The sequence below is a fragment of the Macaca mulatta genome, chromosome X (assembly GCF_049350105.2).
Source record: "Macaca mulatta isolate MMU2019108-1 chromosome X, T2T-MMU8v2.0, whole genome shotgun sequence".
Classification (NCBI taxonomy): Eukaryota; Metazoa; Chordata; class Mammalia; order Primates; family Cercopithecidae; genus Macaca; species Macaca mulatta.
This window is the reverse complement of record NC_133426.1, coordinates 110,537,661-110,559,052: the sequence shown is the minus strand read 5'-3', so window position 1 is coordinate 110,559,052 and position 21,392 is coordinate 110,537,661. Positions and strand designations below refer to the sequence as shown.

The window sequence follows — 21,392 nt, the reverse complement described above, 5'->3', positions numbered from 1 at the left end:
CTGGGGCACCTCTGGCCCCTGGCAGCCCCACTTCCATTTCTCCAGAGCCAAAGGAGACTCCTCCCAGATACCCAGGCCGCTAAATCCACAGGAGCCCCCAACAGTCCTCAGCTCTCCTACCAAAGATCTTCTTTCCAAAGTCTTACCTTCACCTAAATAAGGACAGGTGGTGAGGCAAATATTTGTCCTTTCTTCTACCTCAGAGTGCAATAATGTTCCACTTCCTCCCTACCATTTATAAACATGTGTTCACTGACACCATAAGGTAGGGCGATTTAGCAGAAAGAAAACTGGGCTAGGATCTGGCAGTGCAAGGACTCCTAACTATTGCACCTACCCCAGAAAGGCCAGGAAGCAGGTGGGGTAGTATGAGATACTAGCATTCTAAGTGAGTTTTGTTATTAACTTGATGTGTGACCTTTAGAAATTCAGTAACATCTTGGAGCCTTACCCACCTGAGCTGTAAAAGGAGCAGAAAGGGCAAAATAATTTGGAGTCATCTCCATACCATATCTGTCAGAGGGGGTTGATATGGGGGCATTCAGGCCAGTAGTCCAGTACTTGATAGAGGAATTGTACTTTTTAATCTCCGACTCCTTCTGCCATTTTTGTAAATCATTGCAGGGGACTAAAAGTGATCAATAATTGAGAAACATCTCACCTTAAATATGTAATCCATTGTATAAATCCAATCCTTTCCATTTTATGGGACTGAAGATCATGTTTCTCCAATGTATTTTCTGTTAAGATGCCAGGCTTTGGAAAGGGCAGACAGACCCAAGACTGAATTCTGCCTCTGCCACTTACTTAACTGTGTGACCTCGGGCAAGACATTTCATTCAGTCTCAGGTTCTTCAGCTACAAAACAGGGACATTAAGACCCACCTCAAAACATTGTGGCAGAGATTAACAACATAAAATGAGATAAAGTGGTTGAGAATCCATAACACGGTGGCCTCGATAAAAGATATCAAAAAAAAAAAAAAAAAAAAAAAAAAAAAAGATGCTTCTGTACCTCACTATCTGTCTCCACAGAGCGCATTCTCTTTCCAGACACTCTCAGGACAGCCAGAAGCAGATAAAGAGGCATGTAGGAACACAGCTTGTGTTCCTAAGGGAGGCAGAGAAGCCCTTTCTTCCACAAATGGGAAGGCACAACATAAATAATCTAGGAGAGCCTGGCCCCTTGACCTGAATTCAAAGTACAGACCACAGAATGGACCTACAGTTGGCCTTGAGCAGATATCACCTGTACCCTGACCTGCCTCCTATGTTTACAGACTAGTAAAATGAGCCCAGGGGATTCCAGATTCTCCCAGCCAGTCTAGTCCACATGGGTAGCCTGTGTGATTGCCCCAGGATCCAGCCACAAATGAATGCGTTTGTCTGTTCATTCGGGGCATCTCTCAGCCAGTCCTTTGGTCAGCTCACAAACATGTACTGATCATCCACTAAATCATTGTGGGTAAACCACCATGGAGCTAGAGTGAATAGAATTTGGTGCCTATCCTCAAGTGCCTGGGAATCTAGTAGGGGAGACAGGTAAACAATGAGCTAAACTCTACAGAAAGACAAAATAAAGGGTACACTAATGAAGGTGGAAGCAAAAAGACAAGAGCAATTTATTCCTCCTGGGACGAGGAGCACCCAAGAAACTTCTCTGAGAAGGGGCATATGACACAGTCCTTAACTGAATAGAGTAGCATAGGGTCTTGTTAGGTAGAGGAGTGAGAGCAAGCATTCTAGGCTGAGAACGTGACCTAAGGCACATAGGCTTAAAAGTGTGAGTTGTGCATGGGGATGGCCTACGCCATGTGGTGAGAAGGAAATAGAGCAGTGGTTGACAGAGAGGAGCCTATTTAGAATGAGGACCACATTTGTCTTCCCCACTGCATTGTGTCCTAGGGCACAGACATGGGCTCTGAATTCAGCCAGCCCTGGGTTTGAATTTCACTCTGTCACTTCCTAGCTTTATAACCTTGGCCAAGTTTCTTCACCTCTCTGATCCTCAGTATCTTTATATGTAAAATCATTGTCATGAAGGATGCATGAGACAAAGTATGGAAAGTGCTTAGCACAGCACCTGGTATATAAGTTGCTCCATAAGTTATATTAATAATTTCATTTTTAAAAATGAGATAATACTAGGAATCCAACTTACAAGGGATGTGAAGGACCTCTTCAAGGAGAATTACAAACCACTGCTCAATGAAATAAAAGAGGACACAAACAAATGGAAGAACATTCCATGCTCATGGATAGAAATAATCAAAATTGTGAAAATGGCCATAATGCCCAAGGTAATTTATAGATTCAATGCCATCCCCAACAAGCTACCAATGACTTCCTTCACAGAATTGGAAAAAACGACTTTAAAGTTCATACGGAACCAAAAAAGAGCCCGCATAGCCAAGACAATCCTAAGCCAAAAGAACAAAGGTGGAGGCATCAGGCTACCTGACTTCAAACTATACTACAAGGCTACAGTGACCAAAACAGCATGGTACTGGTACCAAAACAGAGATATAGACCAATGGAACAGAACAGAGCCCTTGGAAATAATACCACACATCTACAACCATCTGATCTTTGACAAATCTGACAAAAACAAGAAATGGGGAAAAGATTCCCTATTTAATAAATGGTGCTGGGAAAACTGGCTAGTCATATGTAGAAAGCTGAAACTGGATCCCGTCCTTACACCTTACACAAAAATGAATTCAAGATGGATTAAAGACTTAAATGTCAGACCTAAAAACATAAAATCCCTAGAAGAAAACCTAGGCAATACCATTCAGGACATAGGCACGGGCAAGGACTTCATGTCTAAAACACCAAAGGCAATGGCAACAAAAGCCAAAATTGAGAAATGGGATCTAATTAAACTAAAGAGCTTCTGCACAGTAAAAGCAACTACCATCAGAGTGAACAGCAACCTACATAATGGGAGAAAACTTTTGCACCCTACCCATCTGACAAAGGGCTAATATCCAGAATCTAAAAAGAACTTAAACAAATTTACAAGAAAAAATCAAACAACCCCATCAAAAAGTGGGCAAAGGATATGAACAGACACTTTTCAAAAGAAGACATTTATGCAGCCAACAGACACATAAAAAAATGCTCATCATCACTCGCCATCAGAGAAATGCAAATCAAAACCACAATGAGACACCATCTCACACCAGTTAGAATGGCAATCATTAAAAAATCCGGAAACAACAGGTCCTGGAAAGGATGTGGAGAAATAGGAACACTTTTACACTGTTGGTGGGACTGTAAACCAGTTCAACCATTGTGGAAGACAGTGTGGCGATTCCTCAAGGATCTAGAACTAGAAATACCATTTGACTCAGCCATCCCATTACTGGGTATATACCCAAAGGATTATAAATCATGCTGCTATAAAGACACATGCACACGTATGTTTATTGTGGCACTATTCAAGATAGCAAAGACTTGGAACCAACCCAAATGTCCATCAATGATAGACTGGATTAAGAAAATGTGGCACATATACATCATGGAATACTATGCAGTCATAAAAAAGGATGAATTCATGTCCTTTGTAGGGACATGGATGAAGCTGAAAACCATCATTCTCAGCAAACTTTCGCCAGAACAGAAAACCAAACACCACATGTTGTCACTCATAGGTGGGAATTGAACAATGAGAACACTTGGACACAGGATGGGGAACATCACACACTGGGGCCTGTTGTGGGGTGGGGGGAGGGAGGAGGGATAGCGTTAGGAGATATGCCTAATGTAAATGACGAGTTAATGGGTGCAACACACCAACATGGCACATGTATACATAAGTAACAAACCTGCATGTTGTGCACATGTACCCTAGAACTTAAAGTATAACACTAATAATAAATAAATAAATAAATAAATAATGAGATAATAGGGCAGAGCTTGCAGTAAGCCGAGATCGCACCACTGCACTCCAGCCTGGGCGACAGTGCAAGACTCTGTCTTAAAAAAAAATAAAAAAATAAAGAGATAATGGGAATAAAGGCAAGATAACAACTAAATTATTCTAAAGGCTGCAATTGGTCTAATGAACTAGGTCATCTGCAGAATGCATTTTAGACTTTTTTGGAAGGCAAGAAAGAAGAGTTTTCATGGGCTTTGGAGTTTGACATCCCTGGCCTGCAGTCCCAGTGCCTCCACTTAAAAGTTTAAGCCTAACACAAGTTACTTAACGTCCCTGAAATTCAGTTTCCCTCTCTGCAAAATAGGATACAATGACTGTCTTAACAGTGTTGCTGGGAAGCTTAAATGAGATAACAGATAGAAAGTTCCTGGCACAAAGGAGGAAGGCAGCCAAAGGCAGCTATTATTGTTTCAGCTGAAAGCTTTATCTCCAAACCTTCAAGCTTTTAAGGTTTATGTGTTAAAATTACAAAATGTGGTCTCATTGGAGCCATCAGTTGGAACACACTCACACACATGAGGCCAGAGATAGGATGTCCTGTATTCAATTGGAGCCAGGTTGCAAATACGCCCCCAATCCCTGCACGAAGAGTCCCTCGCTTTGTTCCAGTAGCCCAACCCTGGCACCTTTACACAGTCCATTTCCTGTCACTATTTTTGTCCACTTATTCTTGGTCTTATGTGATTCCACTCCTACCAAGTCCAGCTGCAAATACCTAATTTGATGATGAAGCCAATTTAAACACTGAACAAGAGTCTTCTGGGAGGCAAGAGTCAGATGTCATGGGACAGGGGAGCAGAAGCAAAAGTCTGAAGGAAACCTAAGTGCTACTGCCAGCATCACCCTTGAGTGTGCGAGGTGAGCAACCTGCCTTATCCATACATCCACACTTTCCACCTTCCACCACCACTATCCCACTGTTCCATCCACAGGCCACAATCCTGAGATGGAAGGTGCTTCATCTCCAAATTTGCATTGTTTACTCCAAGGAACTCTAGATCTTGGAGTTGTAAATAAGAGGGTGGAAATGAGTGAGTGAAGTGCCTTGGCAGGCTGAAGATGAAGCCAATGGCAGCGGAAGGGTATCAAACTGTTCACTTGCTTCCAAGCATCAGGAGTCAAGAACAGGCCCCACAGGAGCCTCCTAGCCACACTATACATAAAGGAAGTAATACCTGCTCTCTAAGTCAGGGAAAAATGGAGCAGGTTTTCCAGCCACTGCCTTCACGGCCATTCACTTTGGACAACCCTGCATGCCGTTTCCATGGAGTTGCTCCTTCTCTGGGGCCAGTGATGCCAAATCCAGCAAAGGAGAAGTCCCCTGAAGAGCTCACAGAAGGGCAACCTAGCAACCTGTCCTTGAGCCAGGAAATGAAAGAGCTATATCAGCAACAGAGAGCTGTGGTTTGGGGGTTAGGTTAAATGGGGTTTTATTTCTCACACTTCTTCGTCAAGCATGGCTTGAAGAAGGAAGATGTTATGACAGACCTATTTGAAAATCTGCAAAGCTGTGGACTCGGAAGAATGTACGGAGTCCAGATTCTTTGCATACAATTCCAGGAAGGACCACGGGTAGGAATCTGTGCTCTGGAGTTACATTTCATGACAGATATGCCATGGACAGATACACTGATAACAGGCCCATTTACTTATAACCTTCAGCATCACGTAGTGGTGTTTAGAACAGTGGTTCACGAATCTCTCTACACCTTAGAATCAACTACAGGGCTGGTTAAAACTACAATCACACTCTTCATGCCTAGTCCTAGTACATCAAAATCCCCCAGGGGTAAGGCCCAATAATCTGCATTTATAACAAGCTCTCCAAAATGATTCTGAGGCAGCCCACCTTGTACTCATACTTTAGTTAATAGTATGAGTTCTGGATTCAGAGATTCGGTCCAAATTTTTACTTCACCTTATAATTTCAGACAAATCATTTTACCTCTCTGAGCCTTGCCTCCCTTGGGGTCACAAAGAGCTGTCGAAATTATGTTGCTTTTATAAAACAGGCAGCTTTTGTAGTATAAAAAAAGTATTTAAAAAAAAAAAAAAGTAAGGAAAGAAGAGTGCCAAGAAGAGTTTCCTCTTCTGTGCAATGGGCACCATAAAGGTTGCCTTCATCTTCCCTCAGCCCTGTCCCCACTACCTCCTCACCCCCTCCCTCAGCACTACCATCACATCGAGACTGCTGTTGAGATGGTTTGAGACTACCTGTGCAAAAATGCTCTTCAGACAACCCTGCAGGGCAAAGAATTAGCATCTAGAGATCAACATACAGGTGCTAAGTTGGATGCTGTAACTTCTTTGCTGCAGGATACAGTGCAAGACGCTTAACCTCTCTGTCTTTGGCTCAGTTTCTTCATCTGTGAAATGGAGATAACGGTTCTTGCTCACTAATTGTATGCAGTCCCAAGTTGGTCCTCCCATCCTGGCTTTGGTTTTTCTCCACTATCCCTTAATCTAACAGAATAGAGGAGTGTTGGCAAGGGGCAGCCTTTGAAGCCAGATATGTCAACTTGGGTGTGAGCTCTTAGCTCTGCACTTCCTAACTGTACTGCCTGGGTGCTTCAGTCCTTTCCTGTTAAATGGGTACGCTGCTACCTCCTTCACACGGCTGCTGATAAGAAAGGAGACGTCCGTGCAGGCGCATCCGCACACAGAAAGCACTCAGTAAATGCTGTTTCCCCCTTCCCCCTATACAAAGGTGAGGAACTCTCATTGTTCACTTGGTTTCTGTCCCACCTCGTGTTTAAGGTATCCGGTCTCAAAGCCCGGAGCAGAGCCGAGGCGGAAGGGGATGGGGAGAAGGGAAGCGATGGGGTAGCAGCAAACTCACAGATGAAAGGGAAATGGGCCTGGTCCGTGCGTCGGAGCTCCACTTGACGCCGCGCCGGCTTCCGCGCCTGTCGGCTTCAGCCCCCGCCCGCCAGCTCTCGAGTCTTGCTAGCAGTAGCTTCGGGGCCAGAGGCTGCGCGGGGAGGCAGCACCCTCGCCCCGGTGATTGGCCGCGTCGCGCGTCTTGTCACGCTCTTTTGTCTCAACTGGCAGAGACTGAAAGCAACCGCGACTGCCCCGAGTTCCGAACTGGAGGGTGGGCGCAGCCGTGGCTGCCTTGGGAACCGCGCTGCCTCGACTCGGCTACCTGTCACTGGGCGGTCGTGCGGAACATTCTCTGGGCCGGGCAGCCCCGGGTCGTTTATCGGCCCAGGAGGCCCCAGCGATCCTGTTCCCCAGCAGAGCTACGGGGACCGGAAGGCGAAACAGAGCTGTCCACGCGGGAGCATAAGCTGCCCAACAATGGAGCGCAGGTAAAGAAAGAGCGCGCGATTGCCCGGCGCGGAGAGGCGTGGGGGAAGCCCCTCCAGGACTGGGCGGCGCCGGGCTTGGAGAATCAGTAACTGCGAGGTAGGGGATGGAGCACTCCCACGGCCTGGTTGCGCTGAGGAAGGAGTTGTGGTTCATCTGGATGCTACCGACTGGGTAGGATTTAGGATTTGCCTGGACTGAAGTGGGCGGGAGTGTTGTTGGGCGGGAGGGCAGGTGTTCCGGGAGGTGGCAAGGGGCGGGAGGAGAAGATCGCAAGCTGTCTTGAACCCCTTTTGCATCTCCTTATCTCTTCCTGGGAAGAAATATGGGGGTGGGAGGTTATCCAACTTCTAGTCCCTTTCTCCCTGGCAGGTCATCAAAGCCAAATCCGAACTTGAGTTCTGTGCGGCGGATTGCAGAGCTGGTAGGGTGAGGGTCTCCCGGAGGAAATGTAAGGGGGTTAAGGGGGGTGCAGGAGGCACTATGGCTTGCGTTCAGAAGATGGGAGAGGGAATTTTCCGCCTGGCGACAGTGGAGGCGGTGGAGGGGAGGTATCGGATTTTCAGAGGAGGCTGCTTCCAATCCTTCCTTTCGTTCCTTCGCGTCACAGTCTTGAGGCCCTGAGGATTGGGATCTGCGACCCCCAGTGGACAAAAGTCGACTCTACCCCAGAGGCTAATTTTCTCACGGCAGGCACCTGTTGAGAGGCTGCAAGTAAAATAAAGGCGAACGCTAGTTTCCGAGTTCATGTAAGAATCAGAGAAATAACGGGGATAAACTTTGACAAAGGGGTGTGATTGAGACCTGAGGTCATGAGATTAATGGGTTCTTATTACCTCGTGCGGGGGGAGGTAATAAAGGGGAGGGGCAGGTGGCCCGTGGCATCCTGACGATTTTTCATGCTTCCTTTTTCCGAGAACTAAACATTGTCAACTCTAATATATCTATAGCTCAACTTGCTTCAAGGACAGCAATGATTTTCATTTAATAATTTTCCATTTAATCCCTTTACTACATGGTCATTTCTGTCTCTTATATTCCTAGGTTTCCCTTTATAAGGATTAGTCGGATCAACATTCTGTCTCTAACAATGTCCGTTAGCTTTTTCACTCTCATTATACCGAGATAATTTAATGGAATAAACCAGATTTTATATATATATATATATATATATATACACATTTATATATATATTTATATATGTGTGTGTGTGTGTATGTGTGTGTGTGTGCGCGCGTATATGTGTGTATAAAATTACCCAACATTCAAGTAGTCTTGAAAAAAGATGGGTAGGAGTTACCTTATTTCCCTTCATAAGTCACCAGTGTTTTCTTAACATAATGGAAGAGGCAGGAGATATTCCCACCTACAACTCAGGATTTCTATGTCCTATGGGTTCAGTTGTGTCTCCCAACCCCCCAAAAAAACACCAAATACATTCTATTGGACTCCTGACCCCTCATCTCTCTCCTACTTGAAGATGGATTCTTTACTGGGATACTGAAGTTAAATTACATTCATTAGGGTGGGCTCTAACCCGAAACGGCTAGCATGCATTGTGCCTATCAAAAGGGGAAATTCAGACAAAGAAACATGCATACAGGGAAGAAAATGTGAAGTAGCATACAGAGAAGTGGGCCATCTACAAGCTGAGGAAAAATCCATGGAAAAGATCCTTCCCTCTCACTACTCAGAAGGAAACAATCCGGCTGATGCTCTGATCTGGACTTCCAGCCTCCAGAACTGTGAACAATTAATGTCTACTGTTTAAGCCACCCAGGTCTGTGGTACATTGTCAGGCTAACAGAGCAAACTTAATAGGGATTCTGTTGCCAAGCAGATCTGATAGCTAACACCTGAAAGAGTGGAAGCAGCTTTGGAACTAGATAATGGATACAGACTGGAAGCATTTTGACATGCATGGCAGAAGAAACCTAGAGGGCCTTTAGGAGACAGCTGGGGGAAATATGGACACCAAATGCCATTCAAGTGAGGGTTAAGAGAAGAATTCTTCGCTGCAGAGAAAGGATCTCTGACTTAGAGAATACATATATCATGATCACCGATATGTTGCTAGAACTATGAGTGTTAAAGGTGCTTGTGGTGAGTTATCAGACGGAAACTAGGAAGATGTTACTGGAAGCTTGAGGAAAGGCAATCCTAGTTTTACAGTGGCAAAGGATTGGTCTTTATTGTTTTCTTAGCGTTTTTGAGGCAAGTAAAAATTGTAAGTGATGAACTTTCACATGCAGCTGATTTCTAGTGTTGGGGCTTAGAGCACAATACCCCAAAATAAAGGCCCCAGAAGTAGTCTCAGATGAAAAAGATGTTCCTGAGGTCCTAGGTCCCCCTGTCTCTCAGCCCCATTCTTCCCGGAGAGCCAACTGTAACAGACCAGAATCCCTCCTCCCCAAGGTGGGTCCTAGAAACCAGAAGCCTTTTTTTCTAAAGATAGTAACAAAGCCTAAAAATACTTTCCTCCACCTTTTTTGGGTAAAACTGGCCATGAAGAAATGATCTGACCTACCTTGTCTGACTGCAGGTCACAAGACCCCATTACAGAGAGGGTCCTGCCTTATACCCAGGAGGAAGAAATGTGTGTTCACCAAAGCCAAGCACAGTCTAGACAAACAAGCCCTGCCAGATTAGCATTAGGTCATAGCCTTTTTGTACCATCATATTTCTACAGGGCTGCCCATACTTTGCTGAACCTGAGCATATAAATAGACAATTTACCCTGTACCTTTCTGCCTTTGTTCCAAAGGCTGCAGTGTATATATGTTAAATAAATTCATACGGTTTTGTTTTGTTTTGTTTTTTAGACAGAGTCTCACTCTGTCACCCAGGCTGGAGTGCAGTGACACGATGTCAGCTCACTGCAACCTCCGCCTCCCGGGTTCACACCATTCTCCTGCCTCAGTCTCCCAAGTAGCTGGGACGACAGGTGCCCGCCACCATGCCTGGCTAATTTTTTGTATTTTTAGTGGAGACGGGGTTTCACCATATTAGCCAGGATGGTCTTGATCTCCTGACCTCATGATCCGCCCACCTCGGCCTCTCAAAGTGCTGGGATTACAGGCGTGAGCCACCGCGCCCGGCCTTGTATGCTTTTTCTCTTGTTAATCTGCCTTTCGTGAGTTGATTTCTTAGCAAACCTTCACACAATTTGGTATAGCAAGAAGGGTCACCAAAGCCACTCCACTCTTCTGGAAACTGCAGTTAAGGGAATGCAGTCATTTGACAAGCTGGCAAAAGGGCAAGAATTTCTTACCAGTCAGGCCCCCAGGTTCTCTCTGTGTACAACCCAGTTGGACAGATGGTACAAAACAAATCTCTCTGTTTGTCTCCTCTACAAGGTTTCATGCCTAGGAGAAAAAGATTTTTGTGTGACTAGTCTAGCTGTAGCGAATCTGGTACACCTTACACTACTTTGTGGTATGAATATTCATATTTTTGATCCCTTTCATGCCAGAAACAGTGTATTCCTTTGACTTTGTCTTTCTGTGTTGTTCATAGAGAGGGTTACAGGATAAAGTTCCCTCTTGTCTTGATCTGTGTTCTTGAGAGCTTGATTTGTGAGCAAGAGGAAGCACTCTCTCTTGCTTGCCACCATCCAGGGGAAGTGATTTTTGGGTCACAGCAGGCGTCTGGTCTAACAAATCTCTTCGCTGGGAAGTGGAGAGATTTTATTTTGTTCCAAATGTGCCAAGCTCTCGGCAGGATTTGTCGTAAGAAGTCCCGTCCATAAGGGGCTTTTGTGATCTCAAACTTTATTGCCTCAAGCAAGGATCACCAACCCATAATCCAGGTATCGGTACAGGTCTGTGGCCTGTTAGGAACTGGGCTATTTCAGCAGGAGGTGAGCATCAGCGAGCAGCAGAAGCTTCATCTATATTTACATGCACTTCCCACTACTGGCATTACCGCCTTAGCTCCGCCTCCTCTCAAGTCAGCAGCATTAGAGTCTCATAGGAGCGAGAACCCTATGGTGAACTGCACGTGCGAGGGATCTTCAGTTGCACACTCCTTTTGGGAATCTAATGCCTGATGATATGTCACCCTCTCCCATCACTCTGAGATGAGACCGTCTAGTTGCAGGAAAACAAGCTCAGGGCTCCCACTGATTCCACATTATGGTTAGTTGTATAATTATTTCAATATATATTACAATGTTATAATAATAGAAATAAAGTGCGCAATTAATGTAATGCCCTTGAATCATCCCAATACCGTCCTCCCAATGCCGGTCCGTGGAAAAATTGTCTTCCAAGACACTGCCAGAAAGGTTGGGGACCGCTGGTCTAGCTAGTGAATGCTGGTAAACAGCAATCCCAGGAGTCATTTGTTGTCTTAGCCTATGTCTGGGAACAGGGGGAATCTTTGGGATTACTTCTTCTCTGAAGAGCCTATTGCATCCAGTCACTATTGAAATTCAGTACACTATTAAAAATTATAATTGCCAATGGCCAAAAGATCGATCCCTTAAATTAACCTCCTCAATTTTATTAAAAGTATTAAAAGGTTAAATGTATAAAAAGACTCATAATGGTGTGACAGCTAGCCTTAAAACTCTTCTTGACGAAAGTAAAGAGCAAAAAATCTGACCTAAAGAAAGTTAAATTCCTGTGTCTGCTCAAACTGCCCCTGTGAGAATAAAAACAAAGGCCACTTCACCTTGCGGCCTTTGAGTTCAAATTCTGAGCTTTCACCTCTACATCATGGGTTGCATTCCTGATCAGGAAACCATCTCTTCATGGTTTAATGTTTGTGTGACTTTTGGTGAGTACCAATTTCTTATTGACCCTTTTCCCATCCCTGGATATCTTTTGATTTCCTGTCTTCCATCTGCCACGGGAGCACGTGAGGCTTTTTGGCCATTGTGTGTAGATAGCTGAGAATCTAAAACCTTAGAAAAGTTAGCGGGCCAAATTTGTGGTTGTATCTTCCAGGGGTGGAATAATGCCTGGAATGCATAGCTTGCCATAGTTGAGGGTGGGCAGAGTTGAGTACAGCCTGCTCTCTCAGCACAACTGTGCCTGAAATGTGAGCGGTGTGGAGAGCTGGAGACTCAGACAAAAACAGGTGGAGGAACGGCTCTTCGAGGGGTCCAGCGCACTTCCCTAGCCCCTGTTTTGTCCCACACCACAGCCCAGGTTCTTGCTGCAGAGGGAGCCCATCTGAGCCTTGCATCCAGGCTGCTTCTGGGAACCTGAAGTCCCCCAGGACACAGTGGTGCCTTGGGGACTTTTGAAGGAAGCAAGTGGCCAAGGGTATGAAAGTCATGAGAAACCCGAGCTTAACCACTTGGTGACCGTGCACAGTCAAGAATTTCACCATGACGAGGCATAGGAAGGAACCTAATTAATATCCAGGGAAGCCACCCACAGGAAGGAATTTCTTTCCCAGAAAGCTAGTATGATTTAATATTAGAAAATCTATAAACATGATTTATATGAATAAACCAAGAAATATTTTTTAAAATGTAAATCTCAAAGGTTGCTAAAATGGCATGTGTGAATATTTGGTATCTCTTACTTTACCTAAAATGCCTAGAAAAGAAAAGATGCTACTGACCTCAAACAAAAGCCCAACACCATGTTTGAGGATGAAATGCTACTGTCATTCCTATGAGGGTCAAGAAGGTGACAAAAAAGCTTTCTATCAGCGGTATGATTTCAAAGTCTTGATGAATACCGGGCATTGGACTTTTCAAAAGGCTTAACCACGGAAAAGGGGGCTAAGTGTTTTCAACTGATCTGATTATCTTGCAAATGATCAAATATCTAGAACAGTTTTTCTCAGAATAGCTTTACACTTCTAAAAATTAGTAGGAACCCCAAAATCTTTTCTGTAAGTTTTATCTGCCAATATTTACTTCAAAATTATTAGAACAGAAATTTTGATGAATTTATCTTAAAATCCACTTTAAAGTAGTACTTAAAAACCTATCACGACTGAGCGCGGCGGCTCAAGCCTGTAATCCCAGCATTTTGGGAGGCCGAGGCGGGTGAATCACGAGGTCAGGAGATCGAGACCTTCCTGGCTAACAGGGTGAAACCCCGTTTCTACTAAAAACACGAAGAATTAGCCAGGCGTTGTGGCAGGCGCCTGTAGTTCCAGCTACTCGGGAGGCTGGGGCAGGAGAATGGGGTGAACCCGAGAGGGTGAGGTTGCAGTGAGCCGAGATCACGCCTCTGCACTCCAGCCTGGGTGACAAGGCGAGACTCCATCTCAAACAAACAAACAAACAAACAAACAAAACCTATCACCTCATGTTAACATAAATTACAAACGCACATGAAAAAATATTTTTTCTAAAGCCGTAGAGTGGTGATCGACTTTCTTTTAGATAATTGAAAATCCCCTAGACTTCTTACCTAGGAAAAGTCAGCTGGATTCTTGTAACTGCTTCTGGACGTGATCTGTTGCCATATCACACACAATGAAAGTCAGGAAAATCCCACTGTACACGCGAGAGAGCATGAGAGTGAAAAAGGAAACTATGAGTAAAACGAAAACGTTCCCATAAACGAGAACCTAGAAAAATAACTAATAAAAGTGACCGTTTAGAAAACTGAAGATATGCTCCACGACTGTGGAAAATCCACCACGTTCTCTCGGAGCAAACTGCGCTATAGATATATGAGAGCTGACAATGTTTGGTTCACGGAAAAGAATGCACAAAAAATGTGTAGGACACCACACGCCACCTGCCCCCACCCCCGGCTCCAAATTGGAAGTCACTTTTGGCCAGTGACTCTGGCTCAGAGACTGTAGTTCCGTCATTGGCTGAGCCAGTGGAGACAGGCGTGTGAACAAAAGTTCCCTGAAAAGGAATTTGGAGGACAGAGCTCTTGTTGTGCCAGTGAACACTTGGCAATCCCTGGAGAGGCTGCCTTGGATATGAAACCAATTACACTGAAGAGAGTGGTCGGGTTTTAATAGTAAACTTTCCCTCCGAACTTCCTAATAAAGCCCATTTATGCAAACGAAGGATTGAAATTGCTGAGCTCTAACTGGCCAATGCCACTGAGCCCTGATTGGTTGATAGACCCTAGCTCTGATTGTATGGTTCTGGTATGCTCTGGCAAAGCCTCAATGTTGAAAAATATTTGTCCAGGTATATTACATGGGCTTAGGGAGAAAAAGCCATATTTAAGCCTCTGTATTCAAACACTATCTGTAAGCTTTGGGAAAAGTGTAAGAACAAGCCAGACATGAATTATGAAGCCAAGGGATGTGCTTTTAGATCTTATTACTGTAGGGAAATTTTTGAAAAGGCTGAAGGACAGAGGCTTGTATATCAGTGCAAGGATATGCCCTCAAACAGATTGGTCATAGATGATGACAAATGCCAGACTTGTAATGAAGGTTTAGCAGCAGCTTCTGATGCAAGTCATTAGAACGAGTGTCACTGTCTGCAGAGAGTGTCCTGAAAGCAGCAACTTCTGTCCTTGGTGGAAATAACTCATCTCCTATAAACTGCTCCAGAGCAGAGAAGGTTGTACCTGGAGTTGTGAATATCATTTCCCCTGGTCACCATGCTTCCTCCAGGTCTCCTACTACTACCAAATCTGTGTCAGCAACAGCAGCAGCTCCAAGGACAGTACGTGGGGCAATGCAAGTACCTGCAGTCATGACATCAGAAAATTTCAACTATGACAGTTGAGTCAGTTATTGCCGGTGCACCATTAATAACCACCACTAGTCCAACAGAAGCAGCCTCACCAAAGGTAATCATTCAGGCAAACCCTACTGGGATGCCAGCTTCTACTGAAAACAGAGACGAAATCACCATCCAGTCTGCCAAACTCATTACCATCCCTGCTACACATCCAAGTCTGCACAGTGTAAGTAGCAGATGAAGTCAATTCTGACTGACTAAGTCATTAACATCGTTGGAAACCCCCTGGCTGTGAGAGCACTTACCACTGTTTCAATAGTGCATGGTACACCTTTAATGGGACTATCACTGCCTACTCAACAGGCATCTGGCCAGACTCTTCTTGAAGTTATCAGTGCAGTCATAAAAGGTTAAATCAGAAGCAGTGGAAAACCAGTAGAAAGATGATGTGGAGACCGCAGCTGGTAGAAGAGAAACCAGCAGATGACACAAGACAGTGACCCAAGTAGCGGTTGTCAGTGAGCCTTCTGCTATTGCCCTTCGATTAACTAACTATAAGAACAGAAAGACTATTGACATGTGAAAAATAAAATGGCAGCCCCACCATGGACTTCAGACTGTGAGTGGTAGTACTGACATAAACACTTGCAAGGGAAGTCATCGAGAAACGTCAAAGAAGACTTTAAAACATTTTAATGCACATAAGAAAACAATGAAACTTACTGGAAATAAATTCCCTATCCCATGTGTCAGTGAGAAATGAACTAAACGCATTGAGATGCTGACAGAAACCTCCCTCTTACAGTAGGAAAACAACTGAACCCGTCAATAGGAAAAAGGATTGAAAGGGACCAGGCAGCACGCTACTATCTCAAGTTATGCTAAGATTTGAAACACTGACATTCTGCAAGAGGTTATACAGTTTTCAGCGAGGAGGGGTTGGGATGGGTGATCTCATTGTTACATATAGCAACTTTTAATGCATTGTATATGCATGTTAGCAAGTATTACTGTGTTCTCACACTACTCACTTAACTTGTGCTATGTGAATACTCTGCTAATACAGGTGTTTTTTAAAAAACTCTACAAATACTTTAATTTTTAGTGATGAAATTTTAATGATCTTACCACTAGATTCAAAATTAAAATGGGCTTATGGATATTGTTTTCTTAATTCAGTGGTGATTGGGACTTTCAAAGATGCTTTATCTAGGTTTCCTGTTAGGAAACCTAGAATGAGTCATGATTTTAAGCCCCTTATTAATTCCCTCAGTAATTAGTTGTCAAAAATGAAAATATTCATGAATGATGAGTACACAGAATACAGAAAACCTAGTGAAAAGCCTGAAAGAGAAAATAAATGAACAGCAGAGTTCTGTGGGAGTTCTATGCCGGTGCTACATTATCTGATTTTCCTCGTAATTCACCAAGAAGAACCAGCGGAACTTCACGACCAAGGGGCTGCAGTTGGTGATGGTAACCTAGCGAATGACCTCAGTATCATTCAGGATGCAGCCAAAATCCAGCTCCATCATCTCAAAGCTGATGTTGGGGTAATGCACTCCTCCACGCAGGTCCAGGCTGTCTCTCTAAGGGTGTTCCACATGCTTAATTGCTAGAATTTCTTCTGCCACCCAGTTGTTCAGATCCTTTCTGTAGGAGGGTTCAAACTTGATCAGCAGGGTTTTTTTCTTCATCGATTTCCAGTTTTATAGGCCACAAAGATAATGGATGGAAATTACCAACTTTTGTACTATGCATTTTCACCCAATACAAGTATTTTAGAATGTGAACTGAAGAATGGATCCAAAAGCGTCAGAAAGTGAAAAGCACAAAAGAGAAAGATGAAAGAAAGAAAGAAAAAGAAAGAAAGAAAGAAAGAAAAAGAAAGAAAGAAAGAGAAAGAGAGAGAGAAGAAAGAGAAAGAAAGAAAGAAAGAAGAAAAGATCTACTGCATATGAAAATATATATATATATCATATAACTTAAGTTGATTTAAAACGAAGACAAACTAATTTTTAGGGTTTTTTTTTTCTTGAAATGAGCTAATGGCTTGTTTGTGTAAAGCTTTTCCATTAAAACAAAAAAAATTTTAATTTTGTACATAACACAGTATTGTTGTAGAATTCACATGAAACATTTTATGTGGTAAAGTCAATTAGCTCCCTAATTGTGGACAAATTGACCGTTGGTTCCTGTTCTTTTGCTATATCATACTTGTGCCACCCACACAGCCCTGGCATCTGTACAGACACATCCGTTTCAGTTCTACTGTCACTTGGAAGATCAGGTTCAGCATGAGTTTTTGTCAGGTAGCTCTAATACCTGGAGTTTTCTTTCTTTTCTTTTTTACTTGGTTGAAATTCAAGAGGAAAAGTACCAGTGTTCAGATTTGAACTATCATAGTTTGTATATTCAACAAACTATTTGAAGTATATTGTGTTTCGGTTTGCTCTTGTTTCAAAGTGTATCCAAGTAGGATTCCTGAAATATAGAAATGAAACTGGTAAATAAATGGCCCGTAAGTTTCCAAAATTAGGGAGATAAATGATTCACTAAACTTAGGAAGCACACCTGGACACATCATAGTAAAGCTACAGCATAATGATAAACAAAGATCATAATAGCATAAAATAGATACATTGCCTATAAAGGAGTACAAATTAGACAGCAGACATCTATACATCAACAAATGGAGGCCAAAAGGAAGCACTGAGGAAAAAATAGCTGTCATGCTAGAGTTGCATTCCTAGCCAAACATCGTTTAAGAAGTAAGCTGTGACAGACATGCAGGTAGACCACCCCGAACCCCCTTCAAGGACAGATTTGCTGCTTCAGCTGCTGGGACAGCAGTCGGATGCCAGTCATCAGCCATCAATTCTTTCAGGTATGACCCGAGCTGCAGGAGCTGCCTTGCCCAAGGTCACGCACTTACAGAGATTAACCACATCCAAGGACTGATTCAAGAGGAGGCACAAACATCTGGCTTGCTCTGCCCAAGGTGGAATAATTCTGATTGGCCATTTACCTTCAAAACTCCCCTTGGGATCCAAAGAGGCTTTGGTTGGGCCTGCAGTATGGGTGCACTTCTCTCTGTGCCCACTCCTGCTTCCCTCCCTTCCATTCCTCAGGGATTAATTCTAAGTACATGTCATGCACACTAAAATCCATCTCAGAGTCTGCTTCCTGTGGATCCCAATCTGAAAAGACATTTCTAACTAGAAAAGTAGCAGTGTTTACACCAGTGAACTTCACCTTCAAAGAACGCAGGAAGAACATACTTTAGGCAGATGGAAAGTGATCACAAAAAGATAATCTGAGATGCAAGAAGGAATGGTAATGGGCTACATTAGCAAACATGAGTAACAAAAAGATCAGAGAATGTGCAGAACCATTCTCATACTGACAAAGCTTATTTTGGTGACTAAAGAAACTAGATAAGACTAAATAAAGCTACTCTGCATCACTCAGATGATGGAAGAATCCAATGACAGCAGCTCACGCCTCTGGACACATATTTGAATGTCAAAGAACCAATCCTTTAAGATGGATCACAAGTGGCTAACTGGGCCTAAATTCAAATGGAGCCAAGCGGCCATTTGCTGACTAGAGGTCACACATGTACCCTGAGTTCCCAGAAAACTCACACCTCTGTTCAACTTTGAGGTTTCCAGAGCACACCAGAACCAGCCAATCAGAGCTAGGCTCTATCAACAAATCAGGGATCAGTGTCATTGACCAATCAGAGCTCAGCTGTGCAGGCCTATCAGAACTCAGTGATTTCAATCCTTCGTTTGCATAAGTGGGCTTTATTAAGGAGTTCAGAGGGAACGAACTTTAAACCCTACCACTCACTGTTAAACCCTACCACTCCCTTCAATGCAATTGGTTTCACACCCAAGACAGCCTCTCCCAGGATTGCCAAGTATTCACTGGCACAAGTGCTCTGTCCTCCAAATTCCTTTTCAGAGAACTTTTGTTCACACTCCTGTCTCCACTGGCTCAACCAATGACAGAATTACAGTCTCTGAGCCACAGTCACTGGCCAAAAGTGTACGGAGGCGACTCAGGATGCCTCAGTTTGGATATGATTTGTTTGTCCCCACCCAAAAACATGTTGAAGTGTGATCCCCAATGCATCTGATGTGGGCAGATCATGAGGGGCAGATCTCTCATGACTGGCTTGGTGCCATTCTTCCAGTAGTGACTTAGCTCTCACTCTGGAGAGACTGGATTCATTCTCTCGGCAATGCGTTAGTTTCCTCCCCTCTAGAGAGGGTTGTTACAAAGCCAGGACATCTCTTGGGTTCTCTTTACACCTGTCCTCTTCCCGTTTGATCTTATCTGCTATATTATGAGGCAGCACGGAAGCCCTCACAGGAGCCAGGGTCATGTCCCAGTGTTTCCCAGCCTACAGAACCATCCACTAAATAAACTGCTTTTCCTTATAAATTACCTAGCCTCGGGAATTCTGTTATAGTGACACAAAATAGTTCAAGACACAGAATGAACCAACCAGAGCCTTTCTGGGCTGTTCCTGCTGGATGTAGAGGAGGAAATTGGTGTGTTTGTATGCTATTTGTTTGTTTGCTTACATGTTTTAATGATGACGATTTGAGAATATTAATTCAGGGAATATATGGACATGCCCCTTGCCTCCTCCATCCAATCAAGAGCAGGATTTGGTTGCTACAATTTCAAGTAGGATTTGTGTACCCCAATTTTTAGAAAGGACTGTTTAGAATTTCATGTGTGTGTGCTTACCTCACTGGTTTTCTTACCATAGTATACCTTTTTAGGTAAAAAAGACTTTTTTTCCCCATCATAATCTGGGACCATTTTACTAACTTCATTGTATTGCCAGGAGGATTTGCTTTACCTGAACGGTCTGACAGGGAGTAACCTTGCCAAGACTGGCCATTTTGAATGGCACGTCATTGGTGTGCTCAATTACTTCCACTACACTTAATACTCAAGTTCGTAAGTCCTGTCTTTGGTTCAATTGCTACAACTTATTCTGAGGTAGACATGTTTGGGAAATGTTTTGCATGTAATATAATAAATCCTTTGAATGTTGAAATGTTTGCATTTTATGGATACATTTTTCCTCCCTAAGAAGGTTGCCTTGAGAATCAATTTTTTTAAGAATTTAGGAATTTTAAAAATACTGTAGCTGTTATGTCTATTTGCAGATTCTAACATTTAAACCTTTTTTTAAAAAAGTATCTAAGTGTTGTTAAGAATGCAGTTTTAATCTTGGTAAATGTTGAGTATTTGTATATATTTTTTAAATCAAAGCTCCTTTCTTTTTGTGTTGTCTGCTTGGAGACTGTGGCTTTGTCATTGTTCCTTATCCCCATTCACTGAAGGGGTTGATCAGAACTGAGGACAAGAACCAAACAGCTGGGTCCTTTTATGCCCAGGAGCCTTCGGCTGCCATGTCAGGGAGATCCTGCTCAAGCCAGGGTGGCTTAGCCCAGGATAACAGTAGATTCTGAGATGGGTGAGAAATGGTCCACACGGGGCCACAGTCATTCCTCTGGCATAATGGACTTGGGCTCTGGAGGTCAGGCTCTCTTCAAGGAGCACGAGATGAAATTGCCTCTTTGGGAGTTTTCAGTGACACCCTTCAAAGTGCTCATGGTGCGACATGGATCAGCTGAGGTGGGGGGCGGATGAGCTTTCTGCCCTGTGGGGCATCTATCTGTGTAACTTTTTCTGAGAGAGGCAAGTAGGCGGGTGTTTAGGACGGCCAACACCCTCTGTGACTGGTTGATAAGATGCCAAGCAACAGGACCATCCAATCACCTTGAACGCTGTGTTGTGTGTCACTTCATCCAATCAGACCTCAAGTTGGCCCGTGATGTCAGTCATGTGGTGACTACAAAAAGCCCTCCCTCTGGTGATCAACAGCCATTGTCTGTTCCTCCTATCCACTGGCAGCTGACTCCAAGATGGCTGAGCCTTCCTCTGAGATGACCTCCGAGGAAAGCGTGAGCACCAAGGAGCCCAAAGCGGCCAATGCCACGACGGCCCACAAGCAGAAGGACAGGCGCTGCCGCCCCAACCACCGCAGGAACAACTTCGCCGCCCATTTTCCCCGGGTGCTAAAGCTGGTTCACGAGGGCCTCAGCCTTTCCCGCGAAGCGGTGGATATCATAGATTCGTTCATTCACGACATCTTGGAGCACATCGCCACCAAGCGCGCCACCATCACCTCCTGCGAGATGCAGACCACCATTCGCCTGATGCTCCCGTGGGAGATGGACAAGCATGCCGTGTCCAGGGGCTCTAAGGCTGTGCTCCGCTACACCAGGAGCAAGTGAGCTGCCTCAGGAGCGCCTGAGCACCGAAACCCAAAGGCTCTTTTCAGAGCCACCGCACTTGGTTTGAAAGAACTGTAGCCCACCAAGGCGGGGACCTACTGGAGGGTGGGGGTGGGTGGCGCCCTTTTGATTTGAGGACTGTCAAGGAGGCAGGCGACCTGTGGCGTCCTGACGATTTTTCATGCATTCT

The 21,392-nt window shown here is 44.1% G+C and overlaps 3 protein-coding genes and 1 pseudogene across 5 annotated transcripts in view; 2 read left to right on the top strand and 2 right to left on the bottom strand.

Moving 5' to 3' along the window:
- Nucleotides 1-17,356, bottom strand: part of LOC697805 (thymosin beta-15A) — a 55,528-nt gene extending 38,172 nt beyond the window's left edge. Inside the window, exons 1-3 of the mRNA XM_077989282.1 lie at nt 13,630-17,356; nt 10,524-10,617; nt 6,783-7,960 (exon numbers count right to left, since the gene is read on the bottom strand). The gene's annotated coding sequence lies outside the window, so the exon portion shown is untranslated. The remainder of the gene's footprint in view (nt 1-6,782; nt 7,961-10,523; nt 10,618-13,629) is intronic.
- Nucleotides 1-17,356, bottom strand: part of LOC106995284 (solute carrier family 25 member 53-like) — a 33,154-nt gene extending 15,798 nt beyond the window's left edge. Inside the window, exons 1-5 of one of the 2 annotated variants that reach the window (XM_077989261.1) lie at nt 17,202-17,356; nt 14,761-14,880; nt 13,630-13,715; nt 10,524-10,617; nt 6,223-7,960 (exon numbers count right to left, since the gene is read on the bottom strand). In XM_077989261.1, coding sequence (XP_077845387.1) covers nt 6,223-6,373 — 151 coding nt within the window. In that variant the 5' untranslated portion in view covers nt 6,374-7,960; nt 10,524-10,617; nt 13,630-13,715; nt 14,761-14,880; nt 17,202-17,356. Of the gene's footprint in view, nt 1-661; nt 7,961-10,523; nt 10,618-13,629; nt 13,716-14,760; nt 14,881-17,201 lie in introns of those variants that run through there. The other variant, XM_077989262.1, reaches the window with a different exon arrangement.
- Nucleotides 6,741-21,392, top strand: part of RAB9B (RAB9B, member RAS oncogene family) — a 109,339-nt gene continuing 94,687 nt past the window's right edge. For both annotated transcript variants that reach the window (XM_077987572.1, XM_077987571.1), the window contains exon 1: nt 6,741-7,254. In XM_077987572.1, coding sequence (XP_077843698.1) covers nt 6,796-7,254 — 459 coding nt within the window. In that variant the 5' untranslated portion in view covers nt 6,741-6,795. The remainder of the gene's footprint in view (nt 7,255-21,392) is intronic.
- On the top strand, nt 13,835-16,218 carry LOC100423328 (ETS-related transcription factor Elf-2 pseudogene; annotated as a pseudogene).